The sequence below is a fragment of the Sardina pilchardus genome, chromosome 23, assembly GCF_963854185.1.
Source record: "Sardina pilchardus chromosome 23, fSarPil1.1, whole genome shotgun sequence".
Taxonomy (NCBI): domain Eukaryota; kingdom Metazoa; phylum Chordata; class Actinopteri; order Clupeiformes; family Clupeidae; genus Sardina; species Sardina pilchardus.
This window is the reverse complement of record NC_085016.1, coordinates 17810275-17837561: the sequence shown is the minus strand read 5'-3', so window position 1 is coordinate 17837561 and position 27287 is coordinate 17810275. Positions and strand designations below refer to the sequence as shown.

The window sequence follows — 27287 nt, the reverse complement described above, 5'->3', positions numbered from 1 at the left end:
GTAAGATATGCTGCGTTTCCTATGACTATTTTTTATTTCTAACGTCTTTTAGATGGAAGATGGAAAGGAGGACTTGAACTTGTCAAGGCTGTGTGCATTTCGCATTTTCACACACGTTATTGTGCAATCGATGGTCTCATAGCCTATTATTATCTATTTTTCAGAGAGCAGGACAATGACGAGGAGTTAGAGAGGTCACAACGACGTGGTGAGCAAGGCAGGCACATTATTTAAGTCATTGAAAAGGTTATTTAATACAACCCCTAAATCAGAAAAAGTTAGGACGTTGTGTAGGCTCAAATGCGAAAAAAGGAGTAGCCTAGGCCTAATAATGTAGCCTGCAAAATTCCTGAACTCATATTTAGTTGCAAATAGGACACAGCATATCAAATGTTGCAAAGGACACAACATAGGCCCTATCAAATGTTGAAGATTACAAATGTCATCATTTCATGGAAAATAGATGTAGGCTAAAATAATTTGGAATTTCAAAATTTTCCATTTTCAAACACAAAAGGAAGAATGTTTCACATCTAATTAAGGTAACGGGCTACATGATTGGATAGGCTATTAAAAAGAGCCTCCCAGAGAGGCAGGGCCTAGAAGTGAAAATGTAGGGTATTCATCACTCTGAATGAACCTGTGTGGACAAATAATGAAACAATGTGAGTTTTAATGCTTCTTAACTGGAAATTGTGAAGTATTTGGGGAGTTCATCATCTAATATTCAGGGAATCCAAAGAAGTCTTTGCATGGCTCTTTTGGACCTCAGATGGCACCGCACCTGTAAAATCATTGTATGGGCTCGGGAAAACCTCTGATAACCATGAAAGAGCCTATCCAAGTATCCAACCTATCCAGCTTGTTTTAGTGCTCAGTTCGAAACCGAACATCTATGATGGTGTGGAGATACATTAGTGCCTACAGCATGGGCATCTTGCATCTGGCAAGGCACAATGATTTTACAGGTGCGGTGCCATCTGAGGTCCAAAAGAGCCATCCAATATTGTTTGTTTGTTGATGAACTCCCCAAATACTTCACAATACTTCTTGCTGCTAAATATGACGTTATGAGACTTGTATTCTGTTTTAATTGACATTTTATACAACGTCCCAACTTTTTCTGATTTGAGGTTGTAAATAACACATTAGGCTAGGCCATCTTACATGGATTGTTTAGTAAATGGATATTTAATGTACATTTCATGTTTTCTTCAAGTAATGACGGTTAAACTGTAGCTAGATAGACTCTTCCAACTTTCCCACTGTTCAAAATGCAGGTGAAGCCCACACTTCATCAGATGATGTTCACCCTAGCACTTCTCAACAATCTCAGAGTGCTGGGATCAGAAGGAATCTGCCTCTACCTATGAACCTAGCTCAAGCTGTAAGGTCCTTGTCAAGTCACATGTTACCCAGATTGTATCCAGAGCTGTGGAGAGCTCAGACTCAACGTTCAAACACTGCACAAGGAAGACCACCTGTATCACAACAGAAAAGAGTTGGCTCCAGGCTACCATCTAGGGTGATTGCGGCTAGAAGACAGCCCACCAGTTGCCAAATCCCCCTCCGACCAGATTTGGCACAAATCAAACACTTGATAAAACGCAAGGTTACCTGGATGGACGATACACCAGTGAGACCCACAACATCCAGGCAGGTGACATCACAGCCGACACCAAGTCCCTCCTCATTGGCCAGTGGACCACACGGGACGCCAACAGGGCCTTCGGACGCCAACAATGCCGGCGAGTCAGTTGTTCACTCAGTAAGATCTCTGCAGCTTTGCAGCTCCAGCTCGGAATCTTCTCCTTCTCCCACTGGCACGTTACCATATCGACGCACCACTCCCACATTCCGCACACGGCGTTATCGGAACCAGTTGGAGTGGTACAAGACCCTACGCAGCGAGATGAAACTGAGGCATCACAAGAAGAGCCTGGAGCAACTCTACCATAAGGTTAGCAAGGGAAGATATAATTGATAATAGACTGACTTTTGATAGGCTAGATCAAACGCTGTTACTGTAATAGGTATCACAGGGTCAGATCAGTTCATGATGGTGATCAATCTCTAAGCAAGTTGGATTTAGGGATTAGCCATTTTGACAACTCTGAATGTTGTAGGTCTGTGTTTAGCAACACAACATGATAGACATCTCTTCGCAGACTTGCCTTTAACATCATGACTTACATTTTTTCATCCCTCAGAACAAAAAATTAGCAAGAGGAGCAAAGTCTTCAGGAACAGCTCAAGCAGATGGTAGGGTTAAAATTATCTCGGGGTATTATTATGTAAGTCAGCATTTCTCAACAGCTGAGGTTATGCAGTAAATCATACAATTCTCTCTAAAACATATGAACAGATGAACATTATAACCTTTTTTCCCCAGGCCCCTCTGGAAGTCAGGCGTTGCGGCCTGTGGACCAAGACGCGACCTCACTTCAGACAGGAAGCGAAGCAAAGAGGAAGCGAAGCCCGCGCTCAGAGCAAGCCCTGACGGAGGTGAGCCACGTCCCAATCAAGACGACCCGCCGCTCCTGGCGTCGCCAGCTGGACAGCAGCAGCTCCAACTCCCCTTCTCCGATCTCTCTAAGTCCCACTGCTGCCTCAGACAGCAGACAGCCCGTTGTTCCCCACGCTGCCCCTGGGCCCTCGGGAATCGCACACTGTGTTGACTTGAACCTGTTTCATAATAGTTCTCCAACAAAGACGACGCCATCCAAGGGCACACAAGGTCAAAGACAAAGTCAAAACCCTGCCATCTCCAGCTCAGCTAAAGATGCAAGCACGGAGGTGAAAGCTACAAGAGCTAATGGAGTTGTTGGTTCACCATTAACGAAGACTACACCACGCAAGGCTGCACATAGTGATAGAGGTTGTCAGAGCCCTGCCATTACCAGCTCTGTGAAGGCTAAGAGATCTGTGGTTAAAGCTACGAAAAATGATGTTGGATCACCCTTAAAGACGGCCAAAGGCTCATGTAGTGAAAAGAAAAGTCAAAGTCTTGGCTCCACCAGCTCTGGTACTAAAGCTACAAGCAGCACCGAGGTTCAATCCTCCAACACGAAGGTAAAAACCCCGGCCAAAAGCAGTAGTTCAAAGGACATGAAGCTCAAGACAAAAGAAGCATTTTGCATCTCCAAAAGCACAGCGACACCAGAGGCAAAACCTATAACCTCCAAGACAAAACAAAAACCTTTGCCAGACACTCCTAGGCCACAGAGGGCAAAGGATCCAGCCTTGCTTAGTAAAGCGCTACTTCGCCCGGGGTCCAGGAAAGGCTTCACCATCTTAACCGATGAGTCACAGGTTACCTCTTCCTCCTCCTCCTCCTCCTCCTCCTCCTTTTCCTCCCTCCAACATCCAGAAAGGCAGAAAAAAAATCCTATGAAGAAAAAGGACAAGAGCACTCCAACGTGCAGTCACAAAAAGCCCTCTGCTTCTGCCACAGGGGCTAATGCTGTGAAAAATGACCAGTTTAAAAAGCCCAAGCCTTCTTTAGCTAAGAAGCGTTTCATTGAGAAAAGCAAGTTTGTGCTTGAAACACAAGTTGAGGGTCAAGTCATGCAAGCCAGTAATGGTAAAAAGGGGCCACGTGTTGAACAAATACAAATAGCATCTAATGCAGACAAGGCACAGGTATCTGACGGACCTTCCACAAGCTCTGCGCAGCAGGAAGAAATGTCACCAGGAACCAGAGGTACATGTACTCCTGAACATAAGAAGGAGCCTTGGAGCAAAAAGAGGTATCTGCTTGAGAAGGCTGCCATGGACACAGCAGAGCAAAGCCCTTCACACAGTCTCAGTAGAGACACAGTGATTAGACCTGCTACTAATCTAGTCAGTGCGCTCAGCCTCCCTCATACAGACAGCATATCTGGATCCTCAGGGGACGCCACTGTGGATCAGACCCAGATCAGCCATTTTCCAGCCACCAGCCCTTTGACTCAGAGTGAAAGCACAACTCCTGCCCCTGCTCCTGCCCCTGCCCCTGCCCCTGCCCCAGTACCTGTCCTGTTTGCATACCGTGAACCTACCTGCCCTTGGTATAGTTGTGCCCACAAACCTGAATACCGTTTCCTGAGACAGATGCAGTCCAAGCAGAAGTTCGGCGGCTCAAAACGTCGTTCAAAGGATCGTTTCCTGAAGCCCGACCCTCCTGGGCTGAACTGCATGTCATGGAACAGTTTGGAAGGAGTTTCTGCTGCCAGCACCAGCAGCACCAACAGCACCAGCAACACCAGCAGCACCACCACCAACACCAGCAGCAGCAGTGTGGCTGAGACTAGGAGAGGCCCAGCAGAGATTCACAGTTCCCTGCCCTCTGCGGAGACACCAGTCACCCCCCTGGGTGCACCATCAAAGGGAGCCCCCCAGGGTTGCCCTTCTTCTCATGGTTATGCAGCTCCCATCAGTTCTGCTGTGACGAAAGCAGCCGCGTCTCCAGACTCTGTGGCACAGGGTGCCTCTGATGGCCACGGACCCCCTCCAGAGGGCTTGCGGAACCGGGGCCCTAATGAGGGAGAACATGCAGCCAATGGTGCAGGAGGCAACGCAGCTGATGTTCCAGGTACCAGAAAGAACCAAATATGTTTGAAAGCAAGATCTGTGTGCATGTGATGTGGGCGTAAGGTATAGGAGAGTAACAAGCAAGCTTCATTAGGCATGCAACTGAAGCTATCCGTTCGCGGAGCGTAAAAATAGTCTGGTATTAGACTGGTCTAATTTATTTTCCAGATGTAGATAGATAGATAGATAGACACTTTATTGATCCCCAAGGGAAAATTCAAGGTCCCAGCAGTTTAAGACACCACACACAACATACACTGAAAAGAACAGTAAAATATACTAAAGATAAAGATGCACATAAATGTACTGAGTATTGGTACTTAGATCCAGTATGTACGCACCACTATCACGTGTAACCTGGTGTAGCCAGTCAATTGCTCCAGCAAACGGTGAACTGTATGACTGTGGAGTTGAACTGTGTGAACTGTGTGACTGTGGAGTTGAACTGTGTGAACTGTGTGGCTGTGCAGTTGAACTGTGTGAACTGCATGACTGTGGAGTTGAACTGTGTGAACTGCATGACTGTGGAGTTGAACTGTGTGAACTGCATGACTGTGGAGTTGAACTATGTGAACTGTAAGGCTGTGCAGTTGAACTGTGTGAACTGTATGACTGTGTTGTGTGTTCCTTTGAGTGGATTGTGATTCTGATTCGGAATTCTGTCCTGTTTTTTTTTCTCCACCAGGGGTCGCTCTCCAACATCAGCCTGGGATGAGGAGCGACCAGGGATGTCAAGCCTGCCTCACCGCTTCCCGTGGGCCCATGTGCGACTCTGAGCGTCGCCGGATCATGAACAGCGTCGTGAGGACCGTGACCTCCGTGTTGGGGATCGAGCTTCGTCCGGCTGCCTCCCTCGCAGTCCCCCCAATGGGTCATCAGAACCAGCAGCCTATGCCGGTCCATCAACCAAACATCCATCCAACATCCAGCCAGAACCAGCGCCCTCAAATGTACTACCACCTCCCGGTACCCCCTCTTCCCTGGCTGAGCCCTCACCTCCATGGTCTCAGGCCGCCTACTGTTGGCGCTGAACGGCCTCCAGTTCTCACTCCACTCCACACCATGTTTCCTCAGCCACCAGCTCACCTGAGTGAAGTAAGTGAACATGGTTAAAAATGTGCAGCTAAAGATACAGTAGCCACCGTATATCTATATTCGAAATTTCACATTCTTATGTTATTTAGAAAGAGAGAGAGAGAGAGAGACAGAGTCATAGTCTCTTCTGTTGAACTGTTGGAAACAGTGCCTTGAAACAGTCAAACCTTGCAAATGATTGGTTGTCAATATTTATCAGGAAATGCATAGAATAGCTGAATAATTTAATTGTACGTAATATGGCACAAGTGAGAATGACGTTGGTAACGGCTGTGTTTCGGCCATAGGTAAAATGAACATTATTAACATGTATGTATTTAATATGTTTTTAAGACTTTAATTTTGAACAAATATATTTCTGACAGATGCCACATGGAAGAGAGCATACTTCAGATTTTAACGGATTTAATGCAGATATGCCATAAGATTGCAGAATTAGATAGAGGTTATTATGACATCAAGAGACACAGTAATGGATTACCACCACCACAAAGGCTGCAAGTTTCAACTCAAATCATCACTTCAATATGTATTTTTCTTTTGGGTATTTTTGTTTCCTTTATTAAACTTTCTGTATGTAGACATACTGTACACACTATTTCAGTTGTCTTGCACTATTATAAATGTCCTCAGGGTGGCAGTGTTAGCTTTAAATATGAACTATACATTTCTTCAAACTTCCTTGAACCTCTTCAGATTGTCTTAGAGGTTTTCTGAGAAAACGTAAATGCTGTTAAAAGAACATATCAGTCTACGCATATAGTACATCCTTTGGATGTTGGAAAGTGATCCTATATCATGATCAAGCTATTATTAGCACAGTTATAGACAGCGCAGCCACTCTGTTCAAAGACACAAACACACAAGCAGGTAGGGCTGCCTATGTAAATGAACAACATGTTTTATTTATTATGGAGATACTGAGACACTGGGTCATCAGGGTATGAAGGATTTGAGGACAATTTTTCCAGCAATACTCAACAAGTGTCCTACCTGTACATTGCAGCATCCACAGTCATGTGTGACTTATGGTCTCAGCATGCTCATACAATGAATTTGGAAGACCTGTTGGAGGATGGCCTTCACTGTTAAAAGCAAGACATCCGTGTCTTGTCAACTTAGTGTTGGAATTGTGTTTGTAATGTCACGTCAGGCCTACGGTAGTTATACAAACCCTTCATTATAGCAGTTAATACATGACTAAATGGTGTGAAAGCAGATTTCTCACAACATAATTTATTTTGTTTCAAAACACCCCATTTTAAATCAGCCTTTCTGCTTCATGATTAGACACTAGTGACTAAGAGTCTAGGTGTCTTCTGTAAACCCATCAACCAATTTCAATTTCCTTTTTGAGCACCAATTGCTTGTTTTGACCTATTCAACCTCAGTATCTATCATCATGCACTTCAAGCACGTCAAGAGTCAGTTCTTGCCTCGTATAGACAAGCAAATGTAATTTAGTCTCAATCTCATTCACTGGTACAAAATGAAAAATGATTGGAACAGCTGGTGCTTATGTTGGGACTGTCTATACTGGAAACTCTGCAGAGGGTGCCACACTGTCAAATGTTCAAAGGCACCTTTCAGCAGATGTCTCAAAGCTGAGCACTGTCATTCATGTGATTTCACTGGACAGACAAAAACGTTGATGACGTATGATTGCAATGACTCCATTTGTGGCTGGTACAAGTGCTCTCATAGATTGCACTACCCTGCACCATTAATGCCTTAAGGCAGTCCTCACAAACCACATAAGCCATGAACAAGAAATCTATATGTTACTGACACAAAGACACAAATCTTCACTTTATCCCACTTGAAATGCATGTACTGTACTTCTTTTTTTCCACATGCTCTTGAACATTTTCTGATGACATCTTTGGGTATTAGGGGCCATAATTCCATATTGGATTTCACGGTGTGGCAACCCTGGATCTATAGAATGACAGTATGTTTTGTCGTTTCCCCTTAAACAATCTTTTAGGAAGCACATTTGTTTAATAATGTATTTCCTATAATGTATTTTGTAATGTATTTCATTTTTTTTACCAATACATTTTACAATGTTATTCTGTTTATGTTGAAAATGTAAATGATATCTCAATCATTACTAATGAATAAGTCATTCCTCGCCATGTTTAATTTGTCTTCATCAAGGCTGCCTAATGTGGCAGTTTCTGCACCCGGTAGGTCAACAGGTGGACTGCAGGAACATTATTGCAGCCTCCCCATGGCCTCAGTTCAGTGCAGATTTATAAGATAGCTTTTAGTCTTGTCGCTGGAATGAATTATAAAACCAACACTGCACAAATATGTAGTATCTGTGTTCCAACAACTGCATGAAGCCAATTATCTCCTTAAGCCCATGTTTGCTCTTTGGGAGATTAATTTATGACCTTTGTATTTTTGCACCTATTTCATTAGCAGTTGAGCAACAAAGGCTGATAAATCCGCAAGTTAGCCTAGATAGATAACCCGGGAGACTGCGTATTGACAGTTGGCACAATGTATAGAATGTAGGGTTCATGTGATGAGCGCAGGCAGGAAACACCTTGTTGACTACTATTAATCATAGTGCTGAGCTACACAACAATGTATGATGAGTGCAGGCTGGCGTTTTCCTTTGACATTACCAAAATTACCACTGCCGTATTCACCGTCTCATAGTTATAGCCTAATGGTTGAATACAGTTATTTTTCAATTTGTCTCTAAAATGTTTTAAACTCCTCTCAAACCAATACAATCTCAATTTTCTTCAGCAGTTTCGTGCGCGTAGACTTCCTGAGCAGTGGGGCAGGCTACATGCTAGCTTTTAAGCAAATCGGAGCATGTGCACACGCGCGCGCTCACCGAGGTGCTCCAGCTCTCTGTGGCTCTCTTTCACGGCACTGCTCTTGCCTCAGTTTGAAAGACAAGACTGGACGGAAACGTGTTGGAATTGGAAAAATAGAGAAGGAAAGCACATGAAGCTGTAACATCAAGGATATAAGAAATAAAAACCCTATTGTGTAAGTAGAGTCAGCAACTTGATTTGACTTGGTAAATATATCAGTTTTGTTTTTTTTTTTAATCAGGGGACGGATATGTCATTTGGACCACTAAGGTAAGATTGTTAAATTCTGTATTGTGTATGTCAGGATATTATAGCCCTACACGTATTGATTTTTTAAAAAGACATGTACACTTCTGCAAGTCAGAGCAGATTCAAAGTTAGCCTATAGGCTACATAAAAAAAACACATCTCCATCCTACGTTATTCTCAATGAGCTCAGAGCACGTTCAGTTTTCCATAAACTTATAATTAATCTTGGCCTGTCACATGTTATATTAGTCAATTCTATGAAATGAGGTAGCCTACAGCTAATTAAGAAAAGAAGAGGCGCATAAACAATCGGCCTTGACTAATAACTTGTTTGTAATGTAATGGGATCCACATCAGCGGGACGCTGGCAGGGACGCCTGTTTGCCTGCTCAGTCGTTAATGCTGCATGATGGAGGTATCAATGAAGTCCTGTGATCACCGTGAATGAATGTTTGTCTTAAATCTGATCACCCGTTCATAAAGGAACTGTGTGATTTAGTCTACCTGTTGATCTCAAAGACCACTTTTTGTCTTTTTAGATTAGTTAATTTGCAGTAACCAATGGCACTTTTTGGCACAGTGTTTGGTGGCATCGTTTTTTTTTGTGGGGCGCATAGTGGTAGTTAAAAAGCATTCCCATTCCACTTCTGCTTTCTTCTGAATTCCAGCACGTTCTGTTTCCAGTAACACCTCGACTGCGTCATTGTTTGACCTTGAGTCTGATAGATCATCAAGCATTCTTGGGAGGAGAAGCTCAGAGTGACAAAATGTATATGCATGGTATTTGTCATGCGGGTTTAAAATACCTATGTAGCTACAAAACATTTAGGTTATCCTCCTTATTTTATGCTATTGGTTTTTCCAGAAAATTATCAATTGAAAGTTGAATGTAAGATTTTCTTAACTCACCAAAATAACTCATATAATTTTCATAATTCCTATGACACAGCTGGAATATTCCACATAAAGTCTGGTCTACTATGAAATATTACATGCATTATTCAAGAGTTCACCTGGCAATCTCACTCAGGTTGAAATGGATAATGCAAAGACCATCAAGCATTTCTGTTGAAATGAAAATTTAAAATACAGTGATGCCCATTGTTATGTGTAATCATGCACCTGTGTAAACTGAATACGTTCATTGCTAAATGGAGGTTCCTAGCTCTTATAAGAAGTTAATGAACTATTTTGATAAAAACATTATATATATATACGTTCTGTGAACATTCAAGCAGCTCAGAGACAGCTCAGAGCTCAGAGACAGCTATCATCACACAGATACTGTATCTGTGTGATGATAGCTGTCTCTGAGCTGCTTGAATGTTCACAGAACTTGCTACTGCTTCTCACTTGTTTTCAACAGGAGTATAAGAGTGACTTTCTGTTAGGCGAGGAGACTATAATCAATAACTCAGCCAAGTTGAATGTTGTACAATTTATCAAATAATAGTAGGCCTAATTGCCCACTGCTTTTAGTCACGAATGGATCCTGGTGGACTACAATGACGCTGTCCGTGGTACTGAAACGAGCAACAGACTTGAGCAGTGGTAGTGCTTTCATGATTGCTCTCCATGGTGCTGACAGTCTTGGCAACAGAACAATGATATTCTGGGGTTGCTTTAAACAGAATGTGACAGTGTGGCATGAAATGTTCTGTGAAATGTGAGATGAACTACCCCAACTTCACATATGTATTTTAAGTATTACAGACTACCATTTTGTCTGAGCAAAGTAGCTGAGCTTTTTTAGTTGAGCTTTTTTATCATTTAATTAGGTTACATGCCCTCAAAAATACAATATGCTGGTCGATGGTTGAATCTAATGTCATAAATCAGAATCTGATATGAATTTTATATGGGAATAACATCTGAAACTGAGCTTTTATCTACCATGTTAATGTGTGCCTGAAATGGCTTATATTGGACTGGACTATGAAAGTAAGATCACTATACTATACTATACTATACTATACTATACTATGCCAAGATAGCTACAGTATTCTATACTATACTGAGATAACTATACTATACTACAGTATACACTACTACTGTATACTATACTATACTTACCTATTTCAATAATGTATTGCATTTTCTCCAAATATACTGCACAATTTAAATGATTATTGAGCATCCAGTGTGGCTAGATATGTGCATGGGTTTTCTGCAGTAATTCATCAGTGCAAGTTTTCTGGAAAATGTAATTCATCATTTTTCTTATCTCTTTGACAATGAGCAACTAGTCAGATTTTCCATATTTCACTGTGATTAATTATGCTTCAGGCCCGCTGGGATGTCATATGTAGTATCTTGCATTTGTACTTCTGGGCTATTGTGTCATTACTCTGTATGTACAGCCATGTCTTTTGGGGTATTTCTCTGGGTGAAGCGACCGTTTGGTAGATTGCATCAACTTGCCGCGTGAATTTCTGATTTGTATTCATTTCAAACCACATTACAGATTGCTGTGTTTTGGTCGGAGGAGAGGATCCAATGGGTCAAGTCATTATGGTCAAGAAATGATGCAGATGATTTCACAGACATAATTTGTCGTTTGGAAATATTACTCTGCTGGTGATGGATCTGGTGTGGTGGAGGGTTTGAGTAAAAACAAATTCCCATGTGTCTTATGTAGTAGGCCTTGTCTGACAGAACACAAACAATAAAAGCAACTTTAGGCTAAGAGTGCAGCTGTTTTTGGACTGTGAGTAATGTCATTTCAAACACCCACTTGCTTCTGCAAAGGCGTGGGTAGGCCTACCTCTTCAGCGTAATAAGCGGAAAATGTCAACTCTTAAAGGTTCAATGGCTTTTCTCAGAGATGGTTAATTGTTTTTTCAGATAAATGAAAGACACTCTTCTGCAGCATTCAATGCCATATGCAACTCAAGATAAGATCTGAAAGAGCATTATGGCAATAGGCACCATTTTCTTTGTGTCTTGCTAGCAGGCCTGTGAAGGCTTTGATGAAATGTCCTTGACTATCATGATTACATGATTTCTGTTTTACCATATGTTGAATACATTCAGTGTGTGTTGAATGCTGCTCTGGTATATAAGGGATTGCTTTCCCAAATGGGACACTGAGCAAGAATGGCAGATTACATAATATGTGAAGTGTCCTCTTACTCTTCATGGGGCTTCATGAATATTTAATGAAAAACAACAGTGACATTCTGTGACTGCCTTCTAAGACCATGTGTCCAGTTGATTTCCACCCTGTTGGTAAAACATGCATGCATGCCCCTTTGCCCCTTCTATAGCTGTCTCTGAGTCAGGCCATTATTGCAGGGTAGTCATTAACAAACCAGCCTGCCATACTGTGCATGCCAGATTGACAGCTTAAATGGTTTTTATCATAGACACACAGTATCTGTTTGCTTGGATTAGTGGTGTGTCTCTTGTGTCACTGATCTAGCTCTTCATTTTTGCTCACACTCTTTGTCTCTCTCTCTCTGTCTCTCTCTCTCTCTCTCTCTCTCTCTTTATTGCGTTTACTCTCTGGTTGCCTTCTCAGTCCACCGAGGATGAGTCTGCAGGAAGACTCCACATCGAGGGCGACAGGGTGGGAGGTCTTGACCACACCACACGAATTCTCTGACCTCAATATCAGCTATGGCGGCGGCGGCAATGCCTCCACTGACCCCAGTTGGGTGGGAAACATCACCGCGTCCTCGTACTATCAGCACTCGCTGGCCATGGCTGCTGTGTACACTCTAGCCTACCTGTTTATCTTCCTGCCGTGCATGATAGGGAATGGCCTGGTGTGCGTGATCGTGCTGCGGAACCATCACATGCGGACGGTGACCAATCTCTTCATCCTTAACCTGGCCATCAGCGACCTCCTGGTGGGCATCTTCTGTATTCCCACCACTTTGCTCGACACTCTCATCACAGGTACCTGCACGGTCTGTTTGTATTCACCTGACATATGCCAGACATATCATTCACGTCATATTCATCTGCCCGGCCTGCACCACAGGGTGTTGCAACTGCTGTTGCTATGAAACATAGGGGATATGTTATCACTGATTCATGGGGTTATCTATCGTTTTCACACCACCTGGTTCAGAAGGATTTGTCTTTGTATATAGAGATCTGACTGTGGTCAAAATGACTCCAAGACAACTGGTGTGAGACTGCAGCTTTATTCTTATGCTACCCACGGTAAATGTCAAGTAACAATCCCACACGTCTGTGGGTGAGGTCTGTTCTTATACTATTAACACACACCCACAGAAAATCAAGAGCCAGCCACCCTACCAGTGGTAATCTAACCAGCTGCTATTTAACAGAGATAAGAATATGTGTAACCCACTCAACCTGAATCATGTTTGTGTTGGTATCACCCCTGGGACCAGGACCTTCAGATACCTTACAACAAATACACTTCTCGCTAATGATTGCCACAGAGGGAGTTTTAAGACAACACAGGGGGTATCTCAACATACCTAAGTCAAAGCATGGTAACCATATTACACTAGATGTAGATTAAACTGAAACATTTCATTCAATGAGAAACTTACGTATGAACATTTATACCACCACCATGTTGACATTTCAGCTGTGGTGGAGTCTGATATGACACCATAGGACACCCTATGTATTTTATCTCTCCGTGGTGTTGCATGGCTGAATTGTTACCCTCACCAGGGAGTGGGAAGTATGACAGGAGTCATTCAGTTGAAACAGGCTTGCAGCTGTGACAGTCAGAGCCCCTGCCCAACTATACTGATGACTTTAAACATGGTCCATTGAAATAAAAAACTAGGATAAAACCAAACAAACAACAACAAAAAAGCTTATACTACTGTAAAATAAGAAAAAAATAAAAATAAAAGGTCTGTTAAACCCTAGAACTGGTCTACTGACATCAAGTGGGCCAATTTCCATGCGTCTTGTCTATAAACAACCTTAGTTAATTGTTCATTTTTGATGAAAGATGAAGATGAAGATGTAGTGCTTGTTGTGAGTCAAGCGTAGCAGTAGGCATCTTGCCTCATTACCTTTACCTCATTACCTTTGACCCCCTTTAGAAGTGATGGTCACACCACATTTCCCACTAGCTTGAGTATGCTGGTGATACTTACTCAAGTGTAATATCAGGCCTCAACTTCACATAAAGCTGTCTAAAAGTCCATCTCATGGTTCTGTAGAGGGCATACTGTACATCTCTCTGATGGTGGATTGTTGTGCTTTCAGGACTGTCATTTTTTGCTGTCAGGTTTGGGTCCAATCTGAAATAATAAAACTTGCCTCTGGCAGAGCGGCCAATCTCTGCTGACGGAGTGTCAGAACAACCATGTGACTCTTTGGTCTTGAGAGGGACGGTTCAGAACTGGAATGTCACTCAAATAATGTAATAATAAAAAGAATATACCACTGATTTGATTGATTGATTGGTTGGTTGGTTGGTTTATTGATGAATTGATTGATTGATTGATTCATCAATGGATTTGACTGATCAGTCTTCTTAACCATTGTTGGGAGTAATGCATTAGTCAAGTCAAGTCAAGTCACTTTATTTATATAGCACATTTAAAACAACAGCTGTTGATAATAAATGACAAATAATCTACAAAATAAAACCAGTAAAGATAAGAAAACAAAAGCAATTTAGACAGAGCTAAAAGCAAGGGTAAAAAGGTGAGTTTTCAGGCTAGACTTAAAACTGGAGATGGTTTTGCAGGACTTGACATGGGAAGGGAGGCTATTCCAAAGTTTGAGGCCAGTAACTGAGAAAGCCCTATCTCCTCTTTTAAAACGAGCATGTGGGAGGGACTGTGAGGAGTTGCAGGAGTTGTAACAAAGTAACGCATTACTGTAATTCCACTACTTTTAGCGCATGTAACTAAGTATTTCTTTAAATCAAGTAACACAATTACATTCAAATGAGTTACTTTACATTACTCTCTTTTGTGAAAAATGAACGTTTGCAGACAAGAAGTCAAGATAGGCTTACTTTAGCTGCTTTTGATCTGACGTTGCCGGGTGGCGCAATGATACACCGATCAAATCAATCAATGAGCATTGAAAGACCCCAGCCCTACGAATGCTGAAGGTGCCACTCCATGCAAACAACCAAAGCTAGACTTTACACGGACTGCAGTGCAGCCGATAAGCCGGGCAGAGTTGAATAAATTGATTGACTGTTCAGTGCTGTTCATAAAAAACAGACATAAAAGTAAAAGTTACCTTCCCTAGTAACTAATTACTTTTGATATACAGTAACTGACCAAGTAATTACTTTTAAAACAAGTAACTAGTAACTGTAATTGACTGTCCAATTTTCAGTAACTTGTCCAACACTGTTCTTAACAAACTATCATATGTACTGTATGATTCACTTTTAATATATTTTTAATCCAGAGGATCTTATCTATTCTATATTTCTAAGCTATTGTATTTGGTGCATGAATGCATGTGGTTTTGATGTATTTGATCTATGTATACACTTCTCAGTATGTTTCAAATGTAGTGCAAATGCAGTGCATTCACTTATGCCATTTTAGATGGCCTCAGCTTTTTTGCTCTTGAAATACTGAATTCCTGATCAATGATTTATCTCATTCACACAGTAATTACATCACTGAGCAAATGCTTCCCATGCTAACAAGCTCATTACTAATGGAGATCATATGTGTACATAAACAAGCCGTCTCTTAGGATTGTGATAATTTGCCTTGGTGTTGTGTTTGCCATTTCATTGCCTTCATGACATTCAGAATCTCAATGGGTGCAGTAATACAACACAATACATTATAACATGTCATTGTAACATGCTCATTCATTATACACTAATATGTGCAACTTTGACCATCTTTTTTTCCATTTTAGTACTTTACCAAAGTTAACACAGTTCTTCTTTTCTAGAGACTTCTTAAATCTTTAAACTGGCTCTGTTTGTTGAACAGGTTGGCCCTTCAACAATACAGTGTGTAAAGCGAGCGGCCTTGTGCAAGGGATGTCCGTGAGTTCTTCAGTGTTCACCCTGGTGGCCATTGCTGTTGACCGGTGAGGGTATACTTCTTACAGAGGCACCAAAAAAAGCGCACAAACCCAATCCAAAGAATCTTTGAAAAGATTAATCAATTTGTGTTGTCATGTGACAAATGAAATAAAATTTCAGTCACAGAGGAAATGACAATGCACATACTGTATTTGCAAAACCCATAAATATATTGGAAATATATAGGAAGATGTATCTGATGTCAATAAATGAGTCACACAGAAAGTTACTGGTAGATGAGTAATTTTTACCTACACTGTATACTTGTTGCTGTAGCATAGCAGTTTTGATGTCAAACCTCATATCTACATTGAAAAGGAACAGATTTCTCATGTTGGTTTTCGAATTAGGAATCATGTCCAGATGCCACCTTCAGCATGATATTTGTTTTGTTTTGTTGTCTTTAGCCACGGTGATATTGGAGAATGTTGGTTCAAACATTTTTTTTCTTCTCATCCCCCTTTCCCTCCCTCTCCTCCCTGATAGCTTCCGCTGCATCATCTATCCCTTCAAGCCCAAGCTTACCCTGCTTGTTGCCAAGGCTACTATCGGTTTGATATGGCTATTGGCGCTGGTCATCATGTTCCCCTCGGCGGTGATGCTGACCGTTGAGCAAGAGCAAGACCACGTGGTGCTGTGGCGCAATCACACCTACCCGCTGTACTACTGCTACGAGACCTGGCCTGACCCGGAGATGAGGAAGGTGTACACCACCGTGTTGTTCGCCCACATCTACCTGGTGCCCCTCACGCTCATCGTCCTGCTGTACGGGCGGATCGGCGCCAAGCTTTTCCACCGGCACGCCTTGGCCAACGCCGAGCACCCGTGCGCCAACCCGCCGGTCAAGTCCCCCAAGACGCGGGGCCACGCGCGGGTCATCAAGATGCTGGCGGTGGTGACCCTGCTGTTCATGCTGTCCTGGCTTCCGCTCTGGACTCTGTTGCTGCTGACCGACTACGCGCGGCCGGAGGGCGACAACCTCGACCTTCTCACCGGATACATTTTTCCCTTTTCCCATTGGCTGGCCTTCTCCAACTCCAGCGTGAATCCCATTATCTACGGCTACTTCAATGAGAATTTCAAGAAGGGCTTTCGGGACGCCTGCCAGGCTCAGTCCTGCTGCTTCAGCGTGCCTAAAGGGCCGGTGAAAGAGAGGAGAGGCCGGCCAAGCTGGGCCCGGGGTCCCAGGGAAGTGGTTCTGGCCACCAACCTGGGGGTGCGTAACCGGGTGCACACCGACAGCGACCTGGTGGGGTCTGTGCATCTGGAGATGGAGAACCGGACAGAGGGGCTGGCTGCGGAATGCAGGAACTCTGGGAGAGAGAGTTCGGGAAACAGTCACGGACTGAAGAGCACAGACCTTGACAAGGATGATGCGGAGATTATCTCTCCAAAACGAGCTGTGTGCTGCCAGGCTTGGGAGCTGTGAGAGGCATTTTAATTGAGATTGGTGAACTCAAATGAATCTGAAGAAGAAACTGACTTTTTTTTCCTTTTTTTAAAAAAAAATCTTTTTAAAGCATGTTCATTTGGCAGAGTGTCAAACATCATAGGTTTAACATCATATGGTGAGCATCATATGGTGATAGAATAGCTTGGGCTCTGGGAAAAAAAAACTGAACACAAAAAACACAAGTACACTCCAAGCAGCACAAAGCACGACATGTTTCCATAACTGCTGTGATGTTGTCCTTCTCCACTGTAGTGTAGTGAAGAGGGACAAAGTGGTGGTCAGTGCACTTGTCAGTGCGCCCAGAGTACCTTTTCTCTGTCTGTGTTAATCATGGTAGCCATTTTGACAGCAATTCTTGGCTAACTGAAACGAGAATCCAAGATGTTTATGGATATATATATATATATATATACACACACACACATATACATATACAGTATAATATATATACATATATGATTGTGGTAATACTTAGCCATACTGTATCAAACTGATCCTAAAACATACAGGGACAGATGTATGCAAGCAGCATAAACTTGTCAGTCTACTGAAAGCACACACTGTGCCTTGCCATATTGCCTGACATTTACCAAGCTTCTCTGTGATTTTGGTTGTTTTTGAAAGACACATTTAACCACAATCTGGATTACATACATTTTTTTTTCACCACAAAACAGACGTGCACTCTTTTTTTTGTACATGTCGGAATAATCAGTCAGTCTCTATTAAAACTTCTCCCATATGTTTTTTAAAGTGCATATAGAGCAAATAAATAATGCCTGAACAAATGCTAAAATGTAAAAGTACATCTGCCTGCCAATTTTGTAGCAGTGTGCCTTTACTGAACAGCTGAGCTGACATATTGATCATATTATTTGAGACTTGCAGACCATATGTCTGTAATGTGAGTAGTCTCTTCATCAACATTCTTGAGGAGGACTATTTTGTGATATTGTTTTGTCTCCTAAATGTGGTTGTGGCAAGTTCATACATTTTTTGAAGATCACAGAGACATTCTATTATTACACTACTCTGAAGAGAGAGAGAGAGAGAGAGAGAGAGAGAGAGAGAGAGACTGTTTTGTGACTTTGACTCTGTTCCATCTAAAAAATATATTTTATTAGAAAGGCCAATATGCTGAAGAAATACATGTACCAATGTTGTGTGATCACATATTAAAACTGAAATGGAAAATAAAAAGAAACAACACAATTATATGCATCCCTAACCCATAAATGAATTAATACATTTGGAATTGAATTGAATTGAATTGAAATTGAATTGAAATACATACAGTAGGACAATCGAGAAAATGCATTCACCAAGTGTTTATTAGGGAATTTTCAGTTATTTAGGTGTTCTCAGTCATGAACCCATTGTTCGTTAATACATTACTTTATAATTTACGTTACTTTATTCATACCATTAATAACAAAAACTGTTCATCCTGAATATCAGTTGAACCTGTGGGTGTGTAAAACAGTTGGCTAGGTCATCACGTTGAAGACATTTGGATTTCAGAGGGGGAAATGACGCGACTCAGAGGAGTAAACGGGTTACAATTAACATTTAACTCGTTAAGTGAAGAAAGTGAAACATTATCTCGGTTCCAAGAGATGTCTTGATTTGTTACATTTTCGTAACCTTTCGGCCTGTCTACTCAAGTGTATACCTGGATGAGTCTGATTTTACAATGGATACATTCTTGCTAAATCTGAGCATTTAATAAAAATGTAGGCCTACAAGTCTACATAAAATATGAGCTTCATATTCTTCACATTTATTTAAAGATTTGGAAAAATATGCATTTACATAGAAGTAGGCTTAGTTGCAAGCAAGCGTACCATGAAATAGCCTACAACACTGAATGTAGAGTAGATTACATTAGGCTACATGAAGGCCTACAATGTGTAGGCCTACGGGATAATGGACGACACGCCGTGCGGTTATTCAAAGTTAATGCACGTTCTAGACGGTGATACGGCCCGACGCGAAGCGGAGGGACGTTCCGTCTAGAAAAGTTCCCACACCCTTATAGAACGCAGGACAATGGGGAACTCAACCGAGCAGTGGAATAAGTAAGGGATAATGTATAGAACGCCGGTCATTATCGGAAAATAATTCCCGACAGGACGGACAGAACCCCGACGCGCAGCGGAGGGGTTTTGCTTCGTACTGAAGGGAATTATTTTCAGATAATGACCGGCGTTCTATACATTATCGCGCTTATTATATGGCTACTTGCCAAAACGAGAAAATCAACTTATCTCAATGTGTCTTTAGCAATAACTTGGCTACCGTTTCGTGGCTTCCGCAACAACAAGCGGAGTGAACCCGTTGCCATTGGCAGCGGTCATTATACCTTCGGAGCGGTCAATATGCAGATATAACGGACCGGTAGAACGTTGAGAGGCCCATTCAAAGTGAATGGGAGCTCCCTCAACATTCTAGAGAGCCATATAATAAATACATGTAAATGCTTGGACTAGCAATCATCGGGGTCCAAGCAGAGGTGTAATAACTGCGGAGGACATTTGTGTAAATATTACTGAAAGATTGAAAGACAAAATACATTTTGAAGATAGACATACAGTACGTAACTAGAGAACATAACATAGGCTACATATTGTAACTTTCATATTGCTGATTTGTTTGAAAAGAGGTAAATAGCTTTTTTTTAAAATGCCATTATGAGTGAGCCTTCAAAGTTTACGATTGTTTAAGATTTGGCATTCAGTGAGCAAACATAGGCAAGCATGAGCATACCAAATTTAAAAAGAGTGTGTCCTTGAGAATTGGAAAACCAACCAAATATTTTTGAAAATAGTAGAGGAAGAAAACCACCTATGAATTGTTCTGGTATCCTAAATAGCAGAGATGTTTCAGTGTGTTGAATAGTCTATTGTGAAGCTGGTCATGTGATTTTGTAATATTGTCCCTGGAATTTTCTTGCCTTGATGGTGATGTGTGTTTGGTATGCTTTTGTGGTCGTTATATGGAGCTGAGTTGTACAGTTCAAAATGTGTAATGATCTGTCTTCGAACCTCTTGATTTCCTTTTGGGATATGTCATTATAACGTGGGAGTTTACTGAAGTTCAAATTCTGGAATTGTACTACATTTGCCAGCAGACCAGCAGCGAAGAACAGGGAAGTATAGGCTGACCAAACAAAATGGGGAGAGTGGCTCAAGGGACAACACACCTTAATAAATGTAAACATGCCATTTCAAGACGCCCAGAGGCAAAATATCAGTGGCAGTCCTGACTTGATCATTTCTGTACCAAAACCGCGGATGCATATACTAGTACAAACATAAATGCAGGTACTTCTCAAAAAATGTCAGCTGAAGATGCCTACCACGTATCTAAGGGCAGAGGACAGCAGAAGGCAAGGGAGGCAGCTCCAATGGCGATAATCAAAATCAAAAATCAAACAGCATCAGTGCCCCATTTCAGGCTAATTAGCCCTTCATGCTGGTTAGCTACCATAGGCTACATAGTCATACCTGAAAGCAGCAGATAAGACTGTGTTACTAAGCTGCATGCTTGGAACATTGGCTCACTAGAGAACCTTCAGTGGATGAGACAACCATATTTCAGAGCGCAATTCTTTAAAAGGATGGGCAGAGCACTCATCTAGTGAGTTGTCATCAGTAGTAGGGACTCTGATTAACTAGCTTGATTGTGACTGAAAAAGTGACTGTGAAGTAACCAAAACCAAGTGTGAATCGTTACAACACACGCACGCACGCACGCACACACGCACACACGCGCACACACACACACACACACACACACACACACACACACACACACACACACACACACACACACACACACACACACACACACACACACACACACACACACACACACACACACACACACACACACACACACATTTCCATGCAAAGTTAGCCTCTTATCAATCTGGAAAACTACTTCAAGTCGGCATGGTCTGGTGGGTGCAGTATAGTAGATCAGTGGGTGAAAGTTGGAGAGTTATTTTCATGGAATAAAGTCCATTGGACCAAAGAGTTCTCCTGCACATTTGTGACCCACTTTCTGTATTATGGCTTGTTATCAACACATTTGATGGCTTGGGATATCCATAATGTGAAAATAATTGCTTTATTGATGAAAACAAAAAAGAGTTTATTTTGAAATATGCAAGAGTCTTGAATCATGCGTGTTGTTTTCTTGTGCACATATGCGTTATATCTCCAGTGTTCTATATTTGTGTTGTTTTCAGGGACAAATTACATGTGTCATATTGTTTTGTAACGAGTGCATTTGGTAGTAGCACATCATGCACATTCTGTCTATAAATAAAGTCTGTTATACTTCATTTCTCACAATTTCCCAACTTTCTTTGATTACCCCTATGTCAGAACATTTTGTCTTTTGGGTGCATTATGAACTCTCATGCTGTAAATTCTAGAGGCAAGGCCTCCAAAATGAGGATATTTGGGGGCGTGATATTTAATTTAGGCTTATTTTCAGTCACCACATTTACCCACACCTGTTCATTCTTATGCTGGAAGGCTTCAAGAGTTACACACAAAGCCTAAGATGAGTCCAACGCTCAGATATGACGCCCTGGTCTCTGCGTTTCTCTCACTGCATGTTACAAATCAATTTTGGAGGTTGGACTGTTCGCATTAGTTTGGGGTGTTTTCACAGCTGGCTAGATATTGATTGATTGTATTGATAAGACACTCAAAGCTCCTCTTGTATTCCTTCTCACATCTTTCTGTCTTTCATCAATACTATAGGTTCGGTGTTGTGTAAACAATCCCATTCATTTCGGTATTTATATTTTATTACATTTATATTTTACCAACCATTATGTTGAACAATTACTATATGATTACCGGTAGTCTCTGTATGTCTATCATATTTTATATCATCTGAATTTTATCCTCGTCATCATTGGTATTTTATTGCCATGCATTACACCGTTCATTATCTCATACTTGGGCTTTTTACAACACAACAGACTCTTTTTCTGACACAAAATGCTGCTTTTAAGTCACTAAATAATCCACTCAAATGTACTTTTCATTATCCCACTTTCCATTATGAACAGAAGTATCTGCAGCAGAACAAATCTTTAAACAACCACAGAGGCCTTATGGATTAGTGCTTTAACTGATTAATTCAGTTTCTTTTCTTAAGTTGCCTTGTAAATAGATACTTACATTATTGTACAAAGACAGATACACAGACTTCAGATGTGGTCCGAGACACTGACTTTCTTTGCTGACGGTCCTGGCTGACCAAAGGTTCTGTATATAAAACCTGTCATGAATTAGGCATGACATGAGATTAGAGCAAACCTGATCACACTAATGTCAAATTCCTTCCTCACCTAATGAAACATATGGCCACTGGTCTAGAATAAAAGTATTTGCCTATTTTCAACCTGTCATAGAGAGGGATCAGTAGCCTGCATGTCCCATATTGTGTTGGTTAGTAAGTAAGTAAGTACAATTCATTTGTATAGCACATTTAAAACCAGTGCTTCACAATCAGTATATGAACAAGATACAAGAATAAATAGAGGGACAAAAGGACAAAGACAAAAAAACAGAGACAAAAGACAGACACAATACAAGGAGAACGGTACCCTAACCAGGATCACATGCAAGGTCAGTAGCTGTCAATTGCAATATGGCAAAAATGCATTTTAAGCGCTGATTTAAAACCAGTCACAAAAGCTATGGTTTTTAGCTCATTGGGCAAGCTGTTCCATAGCCTAGGAGCAAACACACTAAAAGTACAGTCTCCTTTCTGTGTCAGACATGATCGTGAGGTGACCTTAAGGATAGCTTTGGAATGTATGGAGATAACATGTCCACAACATACACAGGTAAACCATTTAAAGCTTTTAAAACAGTCATTGCTACTGGATTCTGTATTTGACTGGGAGCCAGTGGAGAGCAGCCAAGACTGGTGCTATATGTTCCCTTTTCCTAGTACCAGTGAGAAGTCTGGCTGCTGCATTTTGAACCAGTTGTAGACGGTTAGCTGGTTAAACTGGCCAATGTCGCTTGCTTGGTAAATGTTGTCATGTTTCAGAGTGCAGCAAAGATCACGTTGCATAACATTTATTAGTGGATTCTTGGTTACATTTGATTCAGTGTATTTGTCTCATAGTGTGATTTATAAGTGGTTCTGGTAAGTCAATGAAAGAGTGTGTTGACAAACATCTGTACTGAAAAGTGTTATGCTCTCAATTAACACAAAACAGTTGCCCATCTTATGCAGAATTACCAAGTGTGTTGTAGATAAAAGTAGTGTTGGGTTATTGTTGGGTTTTCCTTCCTTTCCTCACGTATTTAGAATTGGCGTGGAGTCGTCACACCATCAGAGTGACCATCATGAATGACCGAATGACTGGAATGAAACTTATTTGGTATTTTAACTTAGGAAAACTGACATTTGAATATTGTTTTGTTTTTGTAAAAAGAGGATTGAATCAAATTCATAATCAACACATATGCATAAATGTAGTTACATATGTCATTTGAGGACATAAGACACACACACACACACACACACACACACACACACACACACACACACACACACACACACACACACACACACACACACACGCGCGAATATCACACAGAATGTCATGGACACAGGAATTCCACACAACCAATGGAAGAAATAATACCGTTATTGACAATAAATTGCCTTTCAAAAATAGATGCAAAAATATGACATCAAATCAACAGAAAGTAATTTTTCACATTCAGTTGAATAAGGAGTTTGGTTGTATTTTCTCCCTGAAATGAATATCTGCCACATGGTCGTGATCCCCTGTAGTTGTGTGTCGCTGTGAAGCGGATGCATCGACTTGTCACTAACATGTTTTCACAGAACAATCTAGCTTCTGCAGATCACAGTTGACCTACAGCAACACCATAAAAGAATTTAAAGCCTATGTCCCTTGGCATCAATATTCAATGCTATTTAGCGCTTCAGTCAAAAAATTACTAAATGGGTCATGGTCCCATCGGCAATACTGAGCGCTCTAGTCACGCGTTGGCAATGTCAGACACTTTTTTTTCCCTACTGGAAGTCAGTGTAACACCAAAATGAGTTTGAAGCAGTTATTTTACTTCATTTCCTCCGAGTGCTCGCCACATCTGTGCCATCTGCCTGTGTGCAACACCCAAAAGATCACAACTAGGTCCCCACCAGTCCTGAAGGATCATCCAAGTACAAGCTTCAGAAAAGGAAAGCTTCAGAAAAGCAGGCAAGTATAGGGTTAACAGGTCCTCAAAGCTTCAGTGTATGAATTGCAGCTCCCTATTCATCTACATAATGAGTATGTGATTGTGGCAAAGTATGTGGAATTACAGCCCAAACAAAGCATAATTAGCTCTGGCCTTCTGAATGCGCACCCTGCCACGTTTTTGTTCCAGCCTTAATGAGGCATATACCAACCATAGTAGGCATGACTGTGATCACTGGACCAGGCCAAGTGTATCTGATGGGTATCTGAGCATGACCACTTCCCAGAAAAAGGGTGGTTGTGACATACCTGATATTACGTCTTAAAGCCATTATAGTTACACATTTATTTTGCATGACTGCGACTGCAGTTTGGTGTAAAATGAATGCATCTGATGGCCTCTGAAGCCTCAATTACTTACTCATCTGCTGTGCCTGTTGTAGGCCTACATGTGAATGGATTTCTGTGCAATTAACAGCACTTGGGGGCTAGGGAATCGATATCAATACACTACTGAACTGGCGAAGCGAGAGCCTGGTGAGTTTCCTGAAGAACAGGACAAACTCAGCTTCTGGTTTTACATGTAATGAATCACCTCCTCAATGCAGCAGGACAACTGAGAAGCATGTTTGGAGCTAGGCTACAGTCTGTTGAGGGCATGCTGTGGCCTGCTGGTTAGGGCCTTGGGCTTGTAAGTCCAAAGGGTTGCCGGTTTGATTCCCGACCAGAGATATGTGGGGGAAGTGATTGAACACTGCTCTCCCATCCACAGCTGAAGTGCCCTTGAGCAAGACATCTCACCCCTCACTGTATGAAGGTAGCTCACTGCCCAGTGCTTCCCTTCACTGTGTGTTGTGTGTGTTCACTAATTCACGGATGGGATAAATGCAGAGACCGGCTTCCTTGTATCTGCTAGTATACTTGGGCCAGAAGCATGATTTACATTTTTGCATTTACATTTTAAAAAGGAAAGGTCAGGTCTGTCCAATTCAGCAAACCATAATTACGTTGTAATTGTGTAAAATAAATATTGTGCTCAAATAGGCCTATTCCAATCTAGCAATTAATTTTTCTAATTGCATCACGTAAGCACGTTGAAAAAAAGGAAAAGAGGGTTTGTCTAGGCTATATACTGTAATATTAGGTCTGTTTTTTACCCTTGGCACACTTTTACAGTTTGGAACTCAGAACATTTTCAGATATAAAACCATTATTAAAAACTCCAATGGTTGCCGAGGCAACCACAGCTATAGTTTTGAAAATATCAAGGTCCAAAAACCAAGGACCCCCAATCGCACTAATGGACATTAATAGAGGTGAAGGAAATGGGGGGTTGGCTATAGCAGCTATGGCCTCTGGATTCTTTTTGTGTCATTGCAATATATCCAAGTCCAAGTGTCGACTTAAAGGAACATGAAAAAGAAACTTTGACCTCATGCTATGTTTTCATTGTTAACAAATGGTCAGCAAAAGTGCTTTGTATGGCAGGTATTGAAGAGAAGTATTAATATGAATATATAAAAGAAGTAGGCCTATTGATATGAACTAAATGCTGTAATTGGTTTTGACTTCTAGGCCTTTAACTTTAGCAGCTATTGTGCCAGTCTTAGGTATACATGTAGGTTTTAATGCAGCACACCTGAGGTCCAAAAGACCATGGCCATATTTTTTTTTTCAGCCCTGTGCTTTATTTTAAAGGTTTCTCTTGATTCTCTGAACATTTGCATTGCAGATGATGAAATCCTCAAATCCTTTGCTATTTCATGATAGAAACATTATTCTTACATTTTCTCATCATTAGCCTAACCTGGGTGTTCCCAGGCTTGCACACTAGTTTACACAGAGTGGTGAATACCTCCACATCTTTACTTCTGATAGTCTCTCTGGGATGCTCTTTTTGTATTCCCATTCCAATTGGTTCCTGGTCAAATAATTAGCTCCTCCTGAAATGTTCCTCCTTTTGTTGCCCTTGTCCCAACTTTTCAAATTCAAAATAAGGTAATATTTCTCTCCTTCAACAAATGGTATGTTGTCACAGAGGTGAATCAAAAACAATGCTGAGATAATAGAAAAAAGATTGCTGAGCTCAAGTGGGGGAGATTATTTGATGACAGCTGTCCTTTTTTGATAGGCCTACAATCAAGGTGAGTGGTTTGTCGATTAGTCACCTTGGAGACTGGAGAGTTTTTGGAAAATATTTCTAGGGTAGCCTATGTTCAAGGATGTGCATGTATGACACGTGTTTAGAACATGTGGAAATGTGAAAATGCTAAAAATACTATTTTGTAATCTCGGATATATGGTTATGGTTATGGTATTTAAGCAGGCGCTTACAGTATGTCCAAAGTAACATACTGTAGGTCCAAGTCATAAACAAAAGCTGATAGGCTAATAGTGACAAACTGACATTAAAATGTTTTGCTTTCTCTGACTGGATGCCAATAAATGCCTATTTGTTTGCATTCTTGACATGATACCTCTAGTCACCTATCTACCTACTAGATTGTATAGGCCTACTCTCTATCATGACAGACAGTGCTTCTCAAAATCTCAAGATTGATTACATGCTGGTAGAGAGTGAAAAGCTGCCAAATTGAGGATTCTGATATCATCTCATGCTGTCTTGGAATTGGTATGCACAAAATATGGTTTGATGTTTGCATTTCATTTTGACAGTTTTAGAATTTCAATATTTTTGCATTTTATCAAAATAAAATAGTTTTACACGGTATGATCCCATCTGACCTTGTCTGCATTGATAACAGACTGACTGGTCATCACAAGTAAATGTCAAAATCTTGACATTACAATATGATTACT

General features: G+C 41.3%; 3 protein-coding genes across 3 annotated transcripts; all 3 read left to right on the top strand.

Annotated features, from left to right (window-relative positions):
* The first annotated feature begins 1285 nt into the window (after positions 1-1285).
* LOC134071763 (uncharacterized) lies at positions 1286-3098 on the top strand. The gene is made up of 4 exons (XM_062528602.1): positions 1286-1960; positions 2211-2262; positions 2393-2983; positions 3073-3098. The coding sequence occupies exons 1-4, from the start codon at positions 1370-1372 to the stop codon at positions 3096-3098; spliced, it is 1260 nt and encodes a 419-aa protein (XP_062384586.1). The 5' UTR covers positions 1286-1369.
* On the top strand, positions 2992-6202 carry LOC134071337 (uncharacterized). The gene is made up of 3 exons (XM_062528012.1): positions 2992-4573; positions 5258-5667; positions 6033-6202. Exons 1-3 carry the CDS (start codon positions 3109-3111, stop codon positions 6090-6092), a joined length of 1935 nt encoding a protein of 644 aa, XP_062383996.1. The 5' UTR covers positions 2992-3108; the 3' UTR covers positions 6093-6202.
* Positions 6203-12391: 6189 nt separating this feature from the next.
* On the top strand, positions 12392-17194 carry npffr1l3 (neuropeptide FF receptor 1 like 3). Its single transcript, XM_062528601.1, has 3 exons — positions 12392-12653; positions 15671-15770; positions 16252-17194. Exons 1-3 carry the CDS (start codon positions 12455-12457, stop codon positions 17192-17194), a joined length of 1242 nt encoding a protein of 413 aa, XP_062384585.1. The 5' UTR covers positions 12392-12454.
* Positions 17195-27287: the final 10093 nt, after the last annotated feature.